Source organism: Plasmodium fragile (assembly GCF_000956335.1).
Source record: "Plasmodium fragile strain nilgiri unplaced genomic scaffold supercont1.61, whole genome shotgun sequence".
NCBI lineage: Eukaryota > Apicomplexa > Aconoidasida > Haemosporida > Plasmodiidae > Plasmodium > Plasmodium fragile.
In genome coordinates, this window is record NW_012192641.1 from 119,357 (window position 1) to 137,940 (window position 18,584).

An 18,584-nucleotide genomic window follows, 5' to 3' on the forward strand; every position below is an offset into this window, starting at 1 on the left:
AAAAAAAAAAAAAAAAAAAAAAAAAAGGGGCGGCATGTCACTTATGTGTGTATGTATCGGGTGGGCTTGACTTTCCTCATAGCACCGCCGCTGCTGATGCTGATGCCGATGCAGCTCGTGCGCCCTCTCGTGGACAAACTAACCCCCCAGAGATGCACTTCCGATACGCCACTCCCAGCGCGCTCATGTTAAGGAGCAGGAACACGAGCCACTCGTACCAGTGGTAGGCGTGGCCAATGCTTATGCTCGATTCACATTTGAAGATCGTCGAATGGAACAACTTGTGGAACGCAACTGAGTAGTCTGCACGGGGAGGAGGGGAAAAAAAAAAAAAACGCGTAACGAAGTAGACACAGGGGGAACAAAAAAAAGAGCATAACGGAATGGGTAGACACTAGTTGTCTCATCTCATATACGTCCCGCTACGCACCTACATATGTACTGGAACTCGAGTTATAAAAAGACAAGACGTAGTTGGAGCCCCCCTCCTCCAACTCATATCTTAAAAAATGAATTCGGCCATAGTTGCACACTCGTGTCATGCCAGAGAGATCCCTCTGAATGACCCCTATGTCACCAACACTGGCATACACATTTTTAACGACCGCGGAAAAGGACTGATGGAAGCAACTCGTAAAATCATCATGCCGATATGAAAAGTGCACAACGACGATACAGGCATACAGAACAAAATGGCCAAATAATAAAACGGTGTTAATCACAGATGTGGAATAATGTTCCCCTTTTTCATTCTTTCTCACAATGGTGTTTCTAATTTCCTCCAGTTCCTTAATTTCGTGTTCATTCATTGGGTTAGCGGAGGGGTGTTTCAGGCTGCGTATATGTGTGTACGCGTGTGTGCTGCGTAATGTCGTGATTGACCCTCAGGAGGGCTGTCCTTCCTGGTGTGTGACTTTCCGTCGCCCCTGCGTGTAGAAGACCATGGTCCGCGCTCCTCTCAATCGAGCTTCCCACTTCGCTGCGCGCTCGCGTGTCCGCGCCAAAGTACCGAAGCCTCTGCTCAGGTGCGTACACGCATAACTGTGCGCACGCTTATCGCATCGCCAATTAATGAATTTCCGAGCCAACCTTTTTTTTTCACTCTGTGTGTAGTTGGAACAATTCTGCGACACGGATTAGCCATCATATTAGTTCCATGTGTGTATATTTGTGCGTGTGTGTCCAAGGGGGCCACGCGTGCGGGTAAAAAAAAAAAAAAAAAAAAAAAAAAAAAAAAAAAAAAAAAAAAAAAAAAAAAAATAGAACAGAACAAAGCGCGGAAAAAAAAAGAAGCTGCCCCAAATGAAGCTGCTCGAAATGAAGCTCCCCCCAAGCTGGGCCTGCGCTACAATAACATGTGCACTTTGAGCTTCTTGTAAATTGTCTTGTTGTATATGCACGGGATGGGTAGGAAAAATAGCGTTTTATCGTCTGCGGGGAGAAGTAAAACAAATGTTAAGAAAGGGCATATATTTCTTTTAAGGGGGCATAGTTACATCGTGGCGCCACCACAGGCCTTCATCCCCTACGTCCCTAATACAAATAAGGGCGAGGCCACTCGGTTTAAGACACCATTAGCCACAAGTGCCCCGTATGTGTACACAGTTTGCGTGCACAAGAAGGACGAGTCTCTTACGTCTGCGCGTTCTGGGGTTGAAAGTCAAGACGGGGCAATAAAAAATAAAATCATTCTTGTCGAACGGGTCGTTATTTTTGAAGGCGCTAAAGGCACAAGTTAAATTATCTGCACAGTAGCTAGCTAAATTCGTCCTTTCCATTCCTCCTTCCTCATAACTATCACCAAGATGGCTTCTTGCTTCTCTTTCGAACCCTTCCCCATCCTTTGCATCATTTGAATTTTTATTGGCACCCCCTTTATCGGCATCCTCGTTGTATGCGCAATTAGGATCAGTTTTTTCATTTCCTCCATTGTGAGCAATCTCACTCTGCTTGTTCTTTTTTATCTTTATATAAATGTAGGGCGAATCGTAATAAAATTCATTTTCCTTCTTGTGGGTGTATGCCCAATAGTCATTGGTGTTATGGATTCGAATGGCTTCTCCTTTTTGTACAGACAGTCCTACATTAGGGTTATCGACCCCTCCACCTTGGTTGTCCATTGGGGCGGAATGATCTCCTGTTTCCTTTTCTTTGGCGTTGTTCACGGTGTCTCCCTCAGCGGGCGCTACGAGGCCCAGCTCGCCGTACTCCTCTCTCCCACTCGCGCGCACACCACGCCTGTTTTCCTCGTCGCAAATTTTCATGAAAATGCTGTTTCTCTTGTGGATGAACTTGTGCGCGAAGGGCTGGGAGGTCGTCACGAATTCGCCTTTGTATGTTTGTATGGGCAGCAGCCAAATGCCCTCCTCGTTCCTGAAGGGGGTGCGCGGCGGTTTGCACAGCAGTGTGCACAGTAGTGTGGATAGTACGCTGCGCAGAAATTTACTCGCGTGACTGCTCGCACGCTGGACGCCTACCCGCTAATTCCGTCGCAGTACTTGAAGGACACGCTCAGGCTGCTCAACGGCACATTCATGCTGCGCGCATAACTCAGATACACCGAGTAAAAGAAGAGTAACGGATTCTTAAACATGGAGACGTTGTACACGTGTCTGCCTCCCCGCTGATCTGTCTTTATCAGATTTTTCAAGTAACTCAGCTTTTCCTTTATGTGCGCAAAGAATTCCCGCAAGTCGTTCTCTCCCCTAGACAAGGCGTCCCATTTGCGCGGCACCTGAAAGGAAGTGGAAGTGGGAGAAGAAGTGGAAGCGATGATTTACCCACGGGAGGCGGCCAAAATGGAGGGGCTTCGCCCTCACGCCCAGGTGCTCTCCCATCATTGCGCTAATTTTTTTTTTTACCCTGAAGGTGAGCAAATCTAATTGCATCTCCCCCAAGGGATCATTCGAAAGGTGGAGTGAGCCTGCCATTTGGACGAGGTGTCTAATTTCGTCTTTCATGCTTCTGATGTGGCTCAGTAGGGAGTTGTATTCCTCCGTCAGGTACTTCACTGCAAGGGGAGAGGAGGGGTGCAAAGAAAAGAACCAGTGGTGTAGGAGGGGACGCAATGAAGGCAAGCCCCGTTTATACGTCACACACACACACATCACAGTACAGACAACGACGCAACGATAGGGGGGAGGCGCTCAACCCATCCAGGAAGCACACGTACACGTTGGCGTGGCGTTGACGGCCTGCCTCATCGACACGAAGCAGGAAAACTCCTCCAGGTAAAGAAGAATCAACTGAAAGGTGTTTGTCCTATGGGCCCTGTTAATCAACTGGCACTCCGAAAGAAGCACTCTCTCGGTTAGAGACATCAGCTGTGCCCCTTCGTACAAGTATACACTTGTATTCTTTTTAAAAATTTTTTCCATCAAGTGCATATTTTTGCAGATATGCTCAATCATGCCATGCAACGTCTTAATACTGGTCGGCATTTGCAACACGTTGCTTATAACGGATGGACTGTTCCTGTTCATTTTACTCGAAAATAAATTATATACAAAGGAGTGCAGTATGTTCTTCGTTAGTATAAAGTCCTTGGAAAATAAATTATTCACAAATGTCTTCAAATGATAAGAGAGGAAGTTTTTACATTTCTCTGCGTTTTTTAATTGCGCCTTGTACTTTGCGCGATCGTCCACATGATCTCGTTGTGAGGCTTCTTCATGGTGAGCATCTAATTTACCCACCTCTGTGTAGCGACCGCCCTTCTGAGCCACTTCGCAGAATAGCTCGACCATTCCCACCATCTCATTCAGCAGGTCCACATTAACGTTTGTATTTTCCACAGGACCCTGCTCATTCAACAGGGAGAAAAACAAAATGGTGAGGAAAAGGCACCTGATAGTAGTATCCCCACTTGTTTCTTCCACACCAGGTGCATTACAAATAGTGAGCGAATTGAGGCAGAAGTGTAGAAAGTGCAGGTACTCCTGTGATTGGTGTGCAAAATCGAGGTTCAGCACTAGGGCGTTTCGCATCAGTGTAGGTGATAGACTGTCCATGCGATTATAATAAACAAAATAAATTTTGTGAGAGTTCTTCTTTATATACTTCTCCGCTTTGTGCATGTCTCCCTCCCCAACATCCATCATGACCACATCCTTCTGCTTTGAAGACACGGAGTTGGAAGAATTATTCACATCTATGTATCGGACGTTGTTGCTTGTTAGCATCACCGTGGACAATGCAAAGCTGTGTCGGTTTTTGTGCACAAGTATAACCAGCTTGTTTCTTTCTCTGAGCAGAGTGTTGAAGTATGTTCCCTGCTGCACGCACTGTATGAAGACTTCACCAGGGTTCTCATCATCATTAGAGCAATTGTGACGCTCGCTTGTAATGTGCCTTATACATTCGTCCCCTCTGGGTATGACCTCTCCCCCGATGATGCAAGCAGAGTTACCACCAACGTGAGAAGCGACGAAATGGCACAAATTCCTGTTAACCATTTCTCGCTCCAAATAAATCATTCCGCTTAGCTTTACGTCCACGTACTTCCTAACTGACAGGACAAACTCCTGCTTCTTTATAATTCTGTCGACTACCATTCTGTAAAACAACATGCATGGCTTAGTGAACTCCTTAAGTGGAAACGCGTCGTCTTCCTTTTTATTCTCTTCACCTGTATCTGTGGGTGCGACCAAATGGGGACTCCTCGTCCTAACATACCTGTTCCATATGTTTTTGTTCTTCTTAATGTGTTGCAATAACTTTTTGAATACACACCTGTTTGTGCTTCTCAGTTGTAGAAGCTCAGGTAAATAATACTCGATGGAGTCTTCCTCCTTGTCACCAGCTACGTGAAGAGATGGATCCAATTCATCCTCATCGCTGCTACCAGTGTGGTCGTGTGAATGCATGGTTGTTCCTTTGGCTGTCTCTCCACTTCTCACGTTAGCCTGTTTGGCATTCTTAACAGGCGCCCCCTCCTTATCACCATCATCATGCAGCTGCAGCGGCTGCTCGTCCTCCTCTTCACAGAACACCCTCTTCAACTTCTTCTTCTCCACATAAAGCACCTGCACTGATCGATCTACACATTTTAAAATTTGACCCTCCCTATTCTCGTTCATCCCATAAGCCATTTTTTCTCCCCACAGATTTGTCTGACCTTGCAAGGATTCACTTCCCCTGTCCCACGGCCCATTCTGCGTGAGGCTCTCCCCAGAGTAATATTCCTCGCCTAACTCGTTCTCCACTAAGCCAAAGTGCTCATCGTATATGCTACTCGTGTAGGCGGAGGAACTGTCCCACACATCACTCAAGCAGTTGTCTTCGCCATTCGCCAATTCATCTTTCCCTCGCTCAGAGGTACAATTTTCATATTCAAATAAGGGATTGTTCCCCTTATTTGAGCTGATCCTACATGAAGAGTCCACATTTCGAACCGAAGCATCCCCTGATGAAAGTGAATCGTGCAGATGCTCAACGGGACAGTCCCCTCCTTCTCCAAATGCAGCGTCCCTCTTCCGCTTCTGCCCAATGGAGTGAAGTACTCGCTTCTCCCACCCCTTGTTATAGCTTCGAAAAAATAAAAACACTTCCTTCCACTTTATCGCTTTGTAATAATACACATCCAGGTATATGCTCAGCAAGAAATTTAACAGCAGTGTATGTTTGCTGTCCACGAAGGACAAAATGTGAAAGTAGAAGAAGTTTAACACAGACACTTCGTTCTCTTTGCTCTTCCCTCCGTTGAATATACTCCTGGCCAGCTTGACGACCTTTACAAAGTTGTATTGGGGGAACTTGTATCTTTCTTTCATCATCCCGAGCGACTGGGTTAGGAGGTAGGCCACGTAAGTTAGGACGACCACCTGTGCGGTAGGGGGGGTACTAGCGGTTGCTTCACCCGTTTCGCCTTGTTCATTTCGTTCACTTTTGTCCTTCCCCTGTGAGTCTTCCAAGTGGCTGTTGCTCGTCTCCTCTTCGTCGCACTGCTTGGCGTGATGCCCACTGGCATGCTTATCTTTTCTTCTTGCCGTCTTCTCGAGCAGGTCAGCCGCTCGGCGCAGCACCTGGGACGGGGGGGCAAACGTAAGACAAATGGGGAAATATTTCTGGCCGCGAAAGGGCAGAAGTGGCACGATGCACGCACGTGATGCGATGCCCACACGTGATACGACGCACGCATAGAGTTACCTCCTCCTCGCGCAGGGCCCTCATCACTGATGGGAACTCCGAACCCGAACGTCCCTTCGCCCCCTTGTCGTAATAGTAAGCAAACAGGTTCAGTAGATTCCTCTTCTTATAATCACACAAGATGACATGGTGGTCCTGTCCTATCTTCGTGAAATCAATCTCCTCAACAGAGTCGACAAAGAGGTATACAGTTCCAGACCCCTGTGTGCCTTCATTCACAAGTGAGTAAATAAGCTCGTCCACTTTTTTGAACACAATGTTGAAGCTCCTGCTCCGGTAGCTCCTTATCTTGTTTGTGATGTGCGCGAGATGTTCCTCTTTGTCGTCGTGGCTCCTGTTGTCGCGGCTTATGCTGGGGCGGCTCATACTAGAGCAACTCATGTCGGTACTGTGCCCGTGGTCGGTTCGAAGCTCTTTGTCCAACGGGGCAACTCCCCCTTGGCTGTCCCCTCCAACGGCGTAAATCTCCCAACCGCACTGCCACTTCACATAGACGTACTTTTCCTCGTCCCTTCGGAACTTCTTTAAAAGGTACTTCTTCATTTGTTGAAAGGGGTCGATGCATATGATTACCTTCTCGTGCAGAACATCGAGCAGGTTGCAGTTAAACATGAGCATGCTGTCCCAGCAGAGATTCAGCTGCTCATATTGCTTTACAAATGTGGGAGGTAGATAGTTCTCCAGGTTGAGTGCGCTCCGCGGGGTCAGGTCACCCCAGGTGGGCTGGCAGCACTGGGGCGGTTCGGGGTGCCCAGAAAGGTTTAACGTCTCCACTTGCCCCCTCTGCTCAGTCCGTCCCGTGAGCTTCACCCCAGACGCATCGAGACTCATCCGCCTGTACTTGTCCCTCTCCTTCATGAGCAATTTTATGAACTTCTTTTTCTCCCTCGATTCCATGGCGGAGCAGTAGATGAACAGGACGCTTTTCAGTGGGAGGAGGACATGTGTCCTGCGCTCGATTTCTTCCTTCGTCTCGTGCTCAATTGAGAGGAGATCCTCCTGCATGTGTGTGTGTGGGTGGGGGGAGTACTATTGTGAGGGGGGAAACAACAACCGGGTAAGCATGAACCGGGTTAGCGGCACGACGTGGTGCCCACTTACCAGCACATCGCGCGCATCTGGGGGAGCCCCACCCACCAGCGTCTTCCGCAAGTCATCGCGTAAAGCAGAAATATCCTGACTGAGCTGGATCACCCCCTTCCGTTGCACCAAAAGAGAATCCCTCTTCTTCACATAATCATTAACCGAAACGATAAAAGAATTTAATATATTAACAAACTTATAATTAAGAAACCTTTCCACATTAGACACATTTTCGTACTTGAGGATGAGGCTCTTGGTAATAGAATCGATGAATATATTTTTAATGTGATAAAAAAAAAATGAATAGTTGAAGGAATTTTTAATGTAATTCTCATCATTCCTTTGACCAAAGTAGAGGTACACGATTTTGAGGAACCCTCCATACCTGTTCCTATTTTCCTCCTTAAAATGTTTAAAATCTTCTTTGGTAATTTTTTTCAAATCATTTTTGGCTTTATGTATTTTCTTCATGTATTCTCTGAGGGAGTTTTCCACATGGTTGTTCATTAGATTCATCTCCTTTTCCTTTTTCCTAATTTTGTCCCCTATTTGATGTACTAGTGTGTGTGTTTCTTCACTTTGGCTGACCAAGTGTTCGATGAACTTTTTGCATTTGTCCCTTTTTTCTAGCAACGGGTTCAGTTCCTGCTTGTTCAATGTGGTGTACACTTGGTGTGTCTTCTTCACAAATATAGCTGCGTCAATTTGTGTGTTAGTATGCCCCCTCCAATGGGGTGGCTTCACATCAGGGGAGGAGTGATGATCCCACTGGTGGTGGTAGACGCCCTGATTTGCTAGCAGTCCGTTCAAACTTCCACTTATTCTAGTGAGGAAACGAATTTCCAGAGAAATCTCCACATCTGAGTTAGATGCAGGGACCAACCCACACTGCGCCTCACTAGGGAAGAGGTACGTAGGTCTGCCCTTCACATAATTGTAAAGAGGCAAAGATAAGTTAAACAGAAAAATGTTACTCTCCTCAAAGTGGAACAAATTCAAGTGGACCACGTGGCATGACTTGAACAAATGTACAAACCGAGAAGAGTGAGTTTGATGAAGCTGTTGATATTGATTCGTGTAGAAGATAAAATGATTCCTGTTTAGTAACATGGGCGCGATGTAGTTTTGAATGTTTCCTCCAATACGGACCTGTTTGTGTTTGATTAAGCTCACTATGTCTAGGTAGTACTGGTTTGTGAAATCTTCATAAAGCCTATCTAGGTCTCCGTTGTGTAGTGCGTTGTCCATAAGGTCCATGTACTCGTCGTTGTGAGGGAAGCGACCTAATAATATATTTCTCCCATGGGGGGGATCCCCCACAGAATCTTCCAGCTTAGAACTCCTCATAGATTCTACCTCAGAGTTGGTATTATTATCTGCTTGACTCTCCCCCAGTAGAGACCTCATGGTGTGGTGGTAGGCTTCCCGCAGTTGCCCCCTAGACACACCCACGTCATCCGCTAAAAAGGCGATACGATCATTTTTGTATGCACAATAAATGGAAACGATTTTCCGTAGTAAATCCTCCTGTTCATTCAAAAAAACGATATTGCTTCTCCTCAAGAGAAGAAAAGAATTTATCGTCAGAACCATCCTTACAATGTCATGGTAGAAACCTTCAACATTTCTGTCCTCAAAAAAGCTACTTACAAAGCGAAAATTTATTTTCCCTCCCTGTCCTTCATCACAAAGATTCGATTTTACCTGAACAGTCAGCTTATTTTTTTGTTCACTTAAAAAAAACTCATTGTTTTGCTGCAAAAGGTATTTACTAAAACGTGTGGTGAAGGACTTTTCAATTATTTCTTTACACTTCCGAATCTGTGCATGTGAAATGACGTCGCTGCAGAAAATTCTATATACATCTTGTTTGAAGAAAATCAAAATATCATTTATATTATTTGTTATGTCTTTGTCGTAGAGCAGCAGGTGGTTGATTAGGTTGTTCATTCTACTCGTGTGCAGGTACAGCGTGCCTTGCTCCCCCCTGGGCTTTCCCATGACGCCTTCGAATATCTCCTGGATGCACTTGATGAAGCTGTTGCACTCGGTTATCACCTCTTCGCAGAAGTTCTGTGGTGGAGGGCGGTGATGGGTGGTGATGAGTGGTGATTAGCGGCGATTAGCCATTATGAGTGAAGAGACCCGCGCGCTTCTAACGGAGGAGGTGTCCTTCCGCGCCACCAACTTACATATTTCAAGAAGAGCGTCTCGATGAGACTCGAGTAGACGCTCTGTATGTCCAATGTGTCCATCTCCCCCACGTTGAGGACGAAAAAGTGCTGGTGCATCTTTTGAAAGTCGTGACACTCCTCCTGTGTACGCATCGCGTGCTCGCTGTTAAAGGTGCAAAAGATTCTGCGCCTCGGCAGGGCCACGTCGGTTCGGAGCTCCCGGTCGAAGAAGGCCTGCGTTAGGGAAGGTGGGGCAGAAGCGCGCGTGTGGTTATGTGTGTGCGTGTGTGTATCAGCGTGTGGTTATGTGTGTGCGTGTGCGCCGCGAATCATGCACCACTTACGCTGGTCCCCGCGAGGGCGTAGAGGAACTCCATGGTGACGCGGGAATCCCCGCCCAGGCAGTTAACATCATCAATGAAGATGGTCACGTCGTCCCGCACGGACCCCCCAGAGAGATCGAACGAGCGTCTCAACTTATTTACAATTCGGTGGTACCGAAACAGTGCATTGAAGCGGAAGGTGAAGTTGTGAAGATTTGCCCTCTTCTGGTCCTCCGCGTTCAAGTGGTTATAAAGACACATCGATTTAGCTGAGTTAGACCCTCCCATAAGAACAAGAGGCATACGAAGGTAGGAAGAAATTTTTACCAAATACTTCATACATAAAATGTTAGAATCTTCAAATAAAAAATAATTATGATTTATGAACAAGGCGTTGTGCACTAGATCCATTTTACTTATATGCACACTCTCCTTTGAAAAAATTTTTTCGTGTCTCATGATCTTATTCGTTTCAGCATTGTAGTGTAGATGCACAAAGGAGCTGTTCCTCGGGATGATCGAAATGTTGTTGATGTGCTTAAAAATGAATCCCTCAAATTGGGTTCTGAATTTTTTATCCATGACAGATGTAAAGGCGTAGACAAAGCTGATCGTAATTATATTGTTCAGATGATTCTCCAGGGTTTTTTTTTCTGTCCCCTTTTTCTCCTTGAGGGTTGTTATGAAATAATCGACCAAATGTACAAAGTGGCTGATCAGTGTGTTCACGTGGACGCTCACTTGGGCCCTTCCCTTGTGGAGAAAATGGAGGATGCCGTCTTCCCTCGTCACTTCATCATCGCCTTCCTCATCAGATTCGTCCTGCACTTCACCTGCCTCTGTAACAGATCTGGGTGCTTCCTCGTTACGCCCACGCCAAGTGCTATCTCGATTACTTCCCATACCCCTATCCCGATCTTGACTCGCCCCTGAGCACTGCAATTCGTCCGCTCTGCGCACGTCCCCTCTGCTAACTTCCCCCTCATGTGAAGGGAATGTGGACGGGGAAAACGCCTCGCCAGTGGGGTTGCCAAACGGGGCGTTTTTCTGGCCAGCCCTTCCGCTCAACCCTAATGTGCCACTTCCCTCATGCTTCCTGTTCTTCTTAAAAAAGTTGACCGCCTCTATAAACAAATCCTCAAATACCTTAACGATTTTTTTCTTAACTGTCTTGTACGTTTTTATTCGCTCCACGGCATGTGTGATGAAGGGGAGGAAGGGGACGGTGTGCCTCACCTGCACATGATGGTACTTCCCAATGAGGTTAGGAGACATTTGTGTTAATCGCTCTGGAGTGAACACATAACAGTGGTGTTTGCATTCTTCGTGTTGTTTGTCCATTTGACTCAGCAGATTTTTTTTCATCGTGTGGCTCATAATCCTCTCCACGAAGGTACTGTCCCGTACGTTGATCACACTGATGTGTATTTTATTCCTCTTCATCACAGATTCTGCTGCCCACTGGTTACACTGATTAACATGTTTCATCTCATTTGGGTTATTCTTTTTACTATTCCTTTCTTCATCGGTGGATGTGGGGCCCGTTTTTTTCTTAGTCTTTCTGCCCCACTTGTTGGTGCAACCCTGAGCGTTTTTCATCTCAAGAGATGCTTCGCTGGGGTTGTACCTTCCATCAACGGCTACCCCTGCCGCTACTCCCATTTCAATCGCTTCCTTACCTGCCCGTTCCTCCTGTCCCCCCCCAGAGGTGCTTCCTCCACGGCGACCGAACACAAAGTTGAAACAGTCCCCATCCTCGCAGTAGCTCAAGTCGATCTTCTCCACCGTGCAGTGATTATAAGACTTATTCTGTGCCACCCCCAAACGGTTAATCAGAGTGGCCAGAAGAAGGACAATGGTGTTTCGTCCTGCATATTTCTTCCCCACTAGCAAAACGTTTGTGATGTTCCTCTGGTGACACTTCATTTCATCCCTCTGGCGAAAGGTAAAGTGATTTAAAATTTTGTACAACTGCAAACATTTCTCCACTTGATATTTCATGAAGGTCATTTTTTTTTCTACCATTAAATCAGTTACTATGTGACCTATTTGTTCATCCCACGAGGGTGTTTCAGGACAAGTTTGCTGATGAGTCTCTTCCGCTGTGTACAATTCTTGCTGTTCTGCTTCGTCTTTTTTTTCTACCCACTTGAGTAACCGATCTCGCCACTCCTTGGCCACGTTAAACATAAGACACATGTCTTTTGCCAGCTCCTTCCATTTGGAGCTCTGAACAAAAGAAGACACGTGTTTGATGATCCCCTTGGCCAAGGTGTACTCATCGTATGATTTATTCTCACGCCTGACCATCTTTACCATGCGGAGTAATGTCCTTTCGTCCAGGTGCGGCTTCAAATATTCCTGTGGTTGAGGTGGTAATATAAGAGACATGAGAGGGTGCAAATGGAAAAGGGACAAAAATGGGGAGGTTAGACATGCGGCAGGTTGAGTAAAAAAAAAAAAAAAAAAAAAAAAAAAACTGGCGTTGGAGCCGCTTTGCACAAGCGAGCTACTTGTCCGCTCGATATCCTTACGTGCTGCTTCAAATACTGGAAGGCCGCATACGTTGAGGAGGCCAAGGTACGAGCTCGACTGGGCCCGCAGGACAGGACAAAAATAAGGAACAGAATTGTTAGTGAAAAAGGCTTGGCCGGCTCGTGTACCGACAGTGAAAAGTGAAGTCTGGTAACCGGGTTTACAGAACCCTCTTCCGAGTAGTACTCTCCAAAGGGAAGACATTCTTGCGCTAGAGATATGTACATAAGATTCTTTTTGCTGAGATTGAATTCACTTCCATTTATCTTTATCGACTTCATTTTGTTGACCAAATGGTTTCTAATATTGGCTAGCTGTTCATTCAATAGGGATAGAACCTCCGGTCGGTACGCATCTACTTGGTGAAGAAAGACAGATGCGTTGGAGCACAAAGTACAAGATACGTAGTTCAGGAGATCCCGCTTCTCCACTCCCTTGTTGTTAATTAGGATATAATGAAATCCTAGGAGAGTAGAAAAATTTTTTGAGTGAGTGATCCCGTAGATGCTGGTCGATGGCAAAACAATGAACCCGTTTTGAATGTACTTGTAAAAAAAGAACCCGTAACTTTTTTGGTGATAAAACATATCCATCGTGTAATTCTCATTCCCTAGCAATTCGTACTTGTACTTGAAACTGTGATTAAAAAATTGAATGCGGTAGGTTTCGTTCTCCAGGTGGTGCTTCACCTGTTCCAGGTGGTCATAACTGGTGTCCCCCGTGAGGGAGCCTTTGCTCTGCTCGTGTAGGAAAGCCTGCAACTGATCTCTCATCTGGGCGAAAAAGGTGAAGGTGATTTTCCATCCCTTGTTGCTTTGTAGTGGTTGGTCATTGTCTACTTGTTCCATCTGGTGCCTTCCACACTGCTTCACATCCTCACTGGGGATACTCTCCCCCAATGCACCATCATCACACACGCTTGAGTGTCTCCATGGTACTGCGCTTCTCCCCCTGGCCACCACACACGCCATACGGCGCAGATTCTCCGTGAGCAGGTAGACAACGTACTTGCTCTTTTGCGCATCATGAACGAAGCCCTCCCAGATGTGCGTAAAGTATATATTGAGCAGAATGAAGAGTTGCTGCAGATTTTTCATTTGGCAAAAGAAGAGGTAGGAGTCTTCCTTAAGTGGAGCCAAGAATTCCTTCCGAACAGCATATGCATGGATGTTCCTCATCACTGCATTTTTAATTTCGTTATTAATTTCATTTAACAAAAATTCTGTCTTCTTGTATTTTATCTCTTCCTTGAATAGAACCCGTTCCTTGTCAGATGTAATAATACCACAAATGGAATCATTTTGAAAAATGAATTTCTGTACATAAGGGAATAACTTATGAACATATCTGTTCAGACATTTTAGCTCATTCATATTTAAATATACATTTAAAAATTCTTCATCAGTGAGTAAGAAGAAAGTATACCATTCACTTCTTCGTTGTAGAGTATATCTTTCTACCTCTTCCTGAATAGCCCTTAGCTGCTTCTCCGTTTTTTCAAATTCTTCCAACTCATAAGTTTTTTTTAAATGTTTCATTATTTGTGGGTAAATGAAAAATTCTTCACACATTTGTTTGTACTTACTTACGATGGTAGACAGGTGATCCGTTTTTACAACTTTTTTCATTTCGCTATTTTTATGTTTAGCTAGCTGAATATAGCATGTCTGTATTTTATTAATGACTCCTAAGATGTTTGTAAAATTTATAATCTGATGAGACAGCTGGTACATTTCTGTGTATATATGTTTACTGAAGGAGTCGTTTTGAAGAACGAACAGCTCCGCAAGGGTTCCCTTCAAATTGTGTATCAGTTCTATTATGTTGTTGACGAAGTATACCTTTTTGTTTACGAGGTTAATGTCTATTTTGTTTTTCTTTAGGTTTCCTTTCAAATTCTCCAGCTGCTCATTCATTTTTTTTTCCTTTTCATATTCGAAGCAAATGTGCTCCAGGTCCGGGATGCTGTTGGCGAAGTGCAGGTGGAGCAGCTGCCTCAGTTCGATTTGCTCTTGGGCGCTCGGCAGCACGGCGGGGTTCGCCTCCTCTCCATTATACGTATCGCCAATACACGCATCGTCGGTAGACATATGGCCCGCGCCATCACGTGCCACCCCATCACGTGCCACCCCATCACCTGTCACCCCATCACGTGCCACCCCATCACGTGCCACGCCATCGCTTCGCACGGCAGCACGGCGCATGCTGACCCAGGCCACGTCCTCCGGCGCGGCCCCGCCCTTGGCGCCATTCAGCACAGCCACCGCCCGCTCGAAGTACTTGCGGCTCCCGCGCACCGCCGCCAACAACCTCAACACGCGCAGCGCGCTCTCGTACGTCCTGTGGAACCTGCTGCAACGCTCGTAAAAATGTCCATTCACAAAGTTCTTGTTGATCCTCTTGAAGTACAAATCTATGGCCCCTATTTCAGACGACACGCATTCTACATCCAACCGGAAAATTTTCTCCATTCGATATTTCTCGTGACAACACAGGTACTTGTAGTAGGTGTAAATGGCAAGACTGTTATTGAGGAACATATTTTTTAACAAGCTAAAATTCACAAATGCATTTTTCTTCTTCTTTAAAACCTTCTGGTAAAAAATATATTTGTTTACATCCTTCTGAACCTCCAGGATTTTTCTTCTAATAAATTCCAGCAGCTCGAATATGTAACAGCGTCTTTTGGTTTGTTCGTCTAGCACTTGAATTTCATCATCGGGGCCGATAGCGAAAAGGGGATCAGGGGAGCCACCTAAACCAGTCTCTTTTCCTCCTCCCCCATCCCCACAATAATACTCTTCGTGAATGTCCCCAATGGGTGTCACGCACCCAAGCAAGTATTCCATCTCTTCAAGCGAATAAACAAAATTGAAGTGGACAAGGTTACCCTTTACGATACTCAAAATGTGTTGTATGTTCTGTTCTACTCGGCCGATCTCAACAGTCAGCTCCCTAAACAGATGGCTGAATTCCAGATCATAGTTCTTTTCCTTGTGGAGAATACTTTTCATGGCATTCATGTGTTGATTGATGTGAAAAATTTTGGTCGTGTAATTTCCACTCATACTTATGTAGTATTTTTTAAAAAGTAAAAAAAGGGACGATATAGATTCTACATTCTCTTCTATGCTGACCAGTTCATTTGAAAATTTGTTTGTGAACGTGATGTACTCGACGAGCTCATTAATGGTGGTGGGAATATTATTTATAAGATTGAATGATTTGTCTAGTTTGGTGGTGAGCTCCTCAATCGTTTGGTTACTCAAGGATGGTAGGTAGCTGATCAGGTCGTTCCACTTTGTCCTGATGTTATTCAGAAGATTTTCAATGAGCAATGCATTGTCTACCTTAAACAAATGTATTTGTATGTGCTTGTCCATCCTCTTTACCTTACTTTCTAACTCTTTAAAAGATGTAAAGAGTTGCGAAATGGACTGTGTGTTCATAATGTCTACCTGGTGGACTTGAATCTGGTCATTCTTGTTGTGCAGTTGAATCACCTCCTCGAATTCGCTACATGATTCCACCATCGAGCTATACATGATTTTCATTTTTTCCTTCAGCTCCTCGTCCAGCTGCCGGATTGCTTCGTCCGCCCCGATGGCACTGGCGAAGCCGCTGTGGGGGAGCACACGGTACGGCAGCACATTGTTTGGCGGTACTTCATTTGGCGGCGCATTGTTTGGCTGCACATTGCTTGGCAGCACACTGCTTGGCTGCGCTTGGTGCTGCCCTGCATCACTGGTCAGTGTCGCCCCTCCCCTACCGCCGCGAAAAATCACGCTGTCCACAAAAATCTCGCTAGCGAAGAACTCCCGAACCTTGTAGTAATTAAAAAACTCCTCACGCATGCAAATATTTTCAATGCTCATATAAAAACACTGCATCAGGGTATTTATTAGTAGGTTACAATCAGGGGTAATTTTTAAATGATCTTTGTCCACGTGCAAAACGACGCTAAAGAGACACACTTCGTTTTTCGTTTTATTACCTGCACTGTTACTTTTACTATACATGGTGTTCATGCTACCTCCTACATTTGCATTGTCCGACTTGATGTTGCTTTCTTTGTTTTCAATTTTGATTAACCTGTATGGGGTGCCGTCCTTGTCGCGCACCTTCCCCGGGCTGCTTCTCTCCCTTGCGCTTGCCACCGCGGTGTCGTTAACCCTACAACTGCCACCAGGTTCCCCAATTTGAGCATAAGGGGAGTAAACCGCTCCACTGGCTTGCCTCATCAGAGAGGCTCCACCATTGGCGAGTACCTTCGTTGTGCTAAGTGTAATGGGCGTGTCTCCAATGACTCTGTTGTTGTTCTGCATATTCTGCATATCCTGCATATCCTGCTCTTGCCTAGGTCTGTCTTCTTCATTTTCATCCTCCTCGAAATAATTGTTGAGCAGCCCTAGGAAGTATTCGTACGTGTGTAGGATTATGCTCCTCAGGGTATCGTCGCAGAGGTACTGGCACACCTGTATGAAGCGCTTTATGTACACGCAGTAGCAGCTGCTCAGCGCGATTTTGTTGTAGTACACGTCGATGTCGACCTCGCCATGGGTGTTTACATTTACGTTTACGCTTGCGTTGGCGTTGACGCTGGAGTCCGCTGTGCCCCTCTTCGCGGCCCACTGGGTGGGGACTCTCGCCGCCACGATGGGCCCACTGCACAAGTCAGCGCGCCCGCCCTGCACAATGCCATTCTGCGCCAAGAACATATTAAGCGCCTTCAAGCTGTACTCACAAATGACCGTGGCAACATGATTGAGCTTCCCCTTAAGGAAGGAATCAAATCGAGGGAAATATTCTCCTTGAAAATGTGTAAACTGCTCTAAGCTCATGTTGTTAATGTTTGTGTCGAGCAGTCTGTACTCTCTTAGCTCGTCCAAAATGGTTTGTATCTCTACGAAGCCACTCAGGAAGTGTTCATTCAGAAACAACAAATTTTCCTTTATGTATTTTTTTTTCCTTTTGAACTTGCATGACCGAATCATATTTTTGAGGAGAAAAAAATATTTGTAGAGGGGGAACTTCCTTACAAACTTCAAGCTCAGGGCACTGTTGAGGAGAGTTATGTGATTCTTCCATTCGTTTAGTTCGTAAAAGGTCGTTTCGTTTTTCTCGTTCGTCATCACTCCGCTTAGCGATATGGACATCACGCCTTCTTCCTTCTTACACCCGCATGGGGCTTTCTCGTACCCTCCTCCAGGCAGGCTGCAACGTTAATGAAACAAGAGAAGAGACATGTATGGAAGAAGCGAAGCGCAGGAGAGTTAGAATGGGATGAAGTCTGATGCATGGGGAGGAGTGTGGTCGAACAAAACGGTGCAATGAGCCCAAGGAGGCAAGAAGACACCACGACACGACGACGCGACACACACCTGCGCACGTAAATAAACTCGTTGTTCTTCATGTTATTCCTCACAAAGTCAATCAACTCGATGTGGGTGGACCAGCTGTTCACCACGCTGAAGCTCGCCTCCACGATGTCCAACTTTTTTTTAAATGCACCCTCTTGCCCACTGCTCGGCATTTTCTTCTCGTTTTTCTCCCCAAGGGGGGGAAGCAGCGACCCGTTGGCGACCCCTCCCTGTGTTGGAGCAGCTCCTGCCAAGGTAGGTGCACAGGCCGATGTGGACACTAATGGTGATGCCTGTCCTTGGCCTGCGGGGCCAACTGCCCCACTCTTCTGTTCCGCTCCCTTCTTCCTACTGCCTGCAACGTTCTCCTCCGTCACAGGGACGTGATCTTTCAATATATCATCTAGCTCGAGCAACACGTCCATTTTTTTTTTTTTCTTTGCGCCGCCAGCAGGTTCATCCACTCCATCATTTGCTACCCCCCATCGGTGGGTTGTTCCCTTGTGTCCACTACCCCCGGAAAGCTCTTCTATGGTTCTTCTCTTTGCAACAGAGCCTTTTAACCCTTTGCCTTCCTCATTTTGGGGTCTATGTCCACCGTTACTAAACTTAATAACGAGATTTTTCTTCAACGAGGTGTAGTTCATTGTGATTTCATTCTCGTGGTTTCTAACACATGTGTATGTTCATCAGTGGAACAGAGAAAAAAAAAGACTTGCAATTCTTGCGGTCTCTCCCGCGACTGCACCTATACGTGTAGATGTACTGCTGAATGCGCGAAGGCTCCAGCATGCTTGTGATTGACCTGAGCATGCACATCCGCTCCTAACAAGTGATCACTCAGACGAATTATTTTCCCCCTTCTGTCATTAATTCGAAGAATAAACGGAAGGAATTATCCGCAGTGGGGATTCTAAGAAGTGTTTTTTTTTTTTTTTTTTTTTTTTTTTTTTTTTTTTTTT

General features: G+C 45.8%; 2 protein-coding genes across 2 annotated transcripts in view; both read right to left on the bottom strand.

Annotated features, from left to right (window-relative positions):
* The window catches only part of AK88_04396 (uncharacterized protein), a gene marked incomplete at both ends in the record, with an annotated part of 6,158 nt that extends 5,349 nt beyond the window's left edge, over nucleotides 1-809 (bottom strand). Inside the window, 2 exons of the mRNA XM_012482006.1 lie at nucleotides 144-303; nucleotides 431-809. Coding sequence (XP_012337429.1) covers nucleotides 144-303; nucleotides 431-809 — 539 coding nt within the window. The remainder of the gene's footprint in view (nucleotides 1-143; nucleotides 304-430) is intronic.
* Nucleotides 810-1,345: 536 nt separating this feature from the next.
* AK88_04397 (uncharacterized protein) lies at nucleotides 1,346-18,269 on the bottom strand (the record flags this gene model as incomplete). The annotated part of the gene is made up of 12 exons (XM_012482007.1): nucleotides 1,346-1,431; nucleotides 1,637-2,373; nucleotides 2,478-2,734; nucleotides 2,862-3,010; nucleotides 3,173-6,023; nucleotides 6,148-7,146; nucleotides 7,249-9,303; nucleotides 9,423-9,638; nucleotides 9,749-12,088; nucleotides 12,262-14,399; nucleotides 14,460-17,476; nucleotides 17,644-18,269. 12 exons carry the CDS (start codon nucleotides 18,267-18,269, stop codon nucleotides 1,346-1,348), a joined length of 15,471 nt encoding a protein of 5,156 aa, XP_012337430.1.
* Between the last annotated feature and the right edge of the window lie 315 nt (nucleotides 18,270-18,584).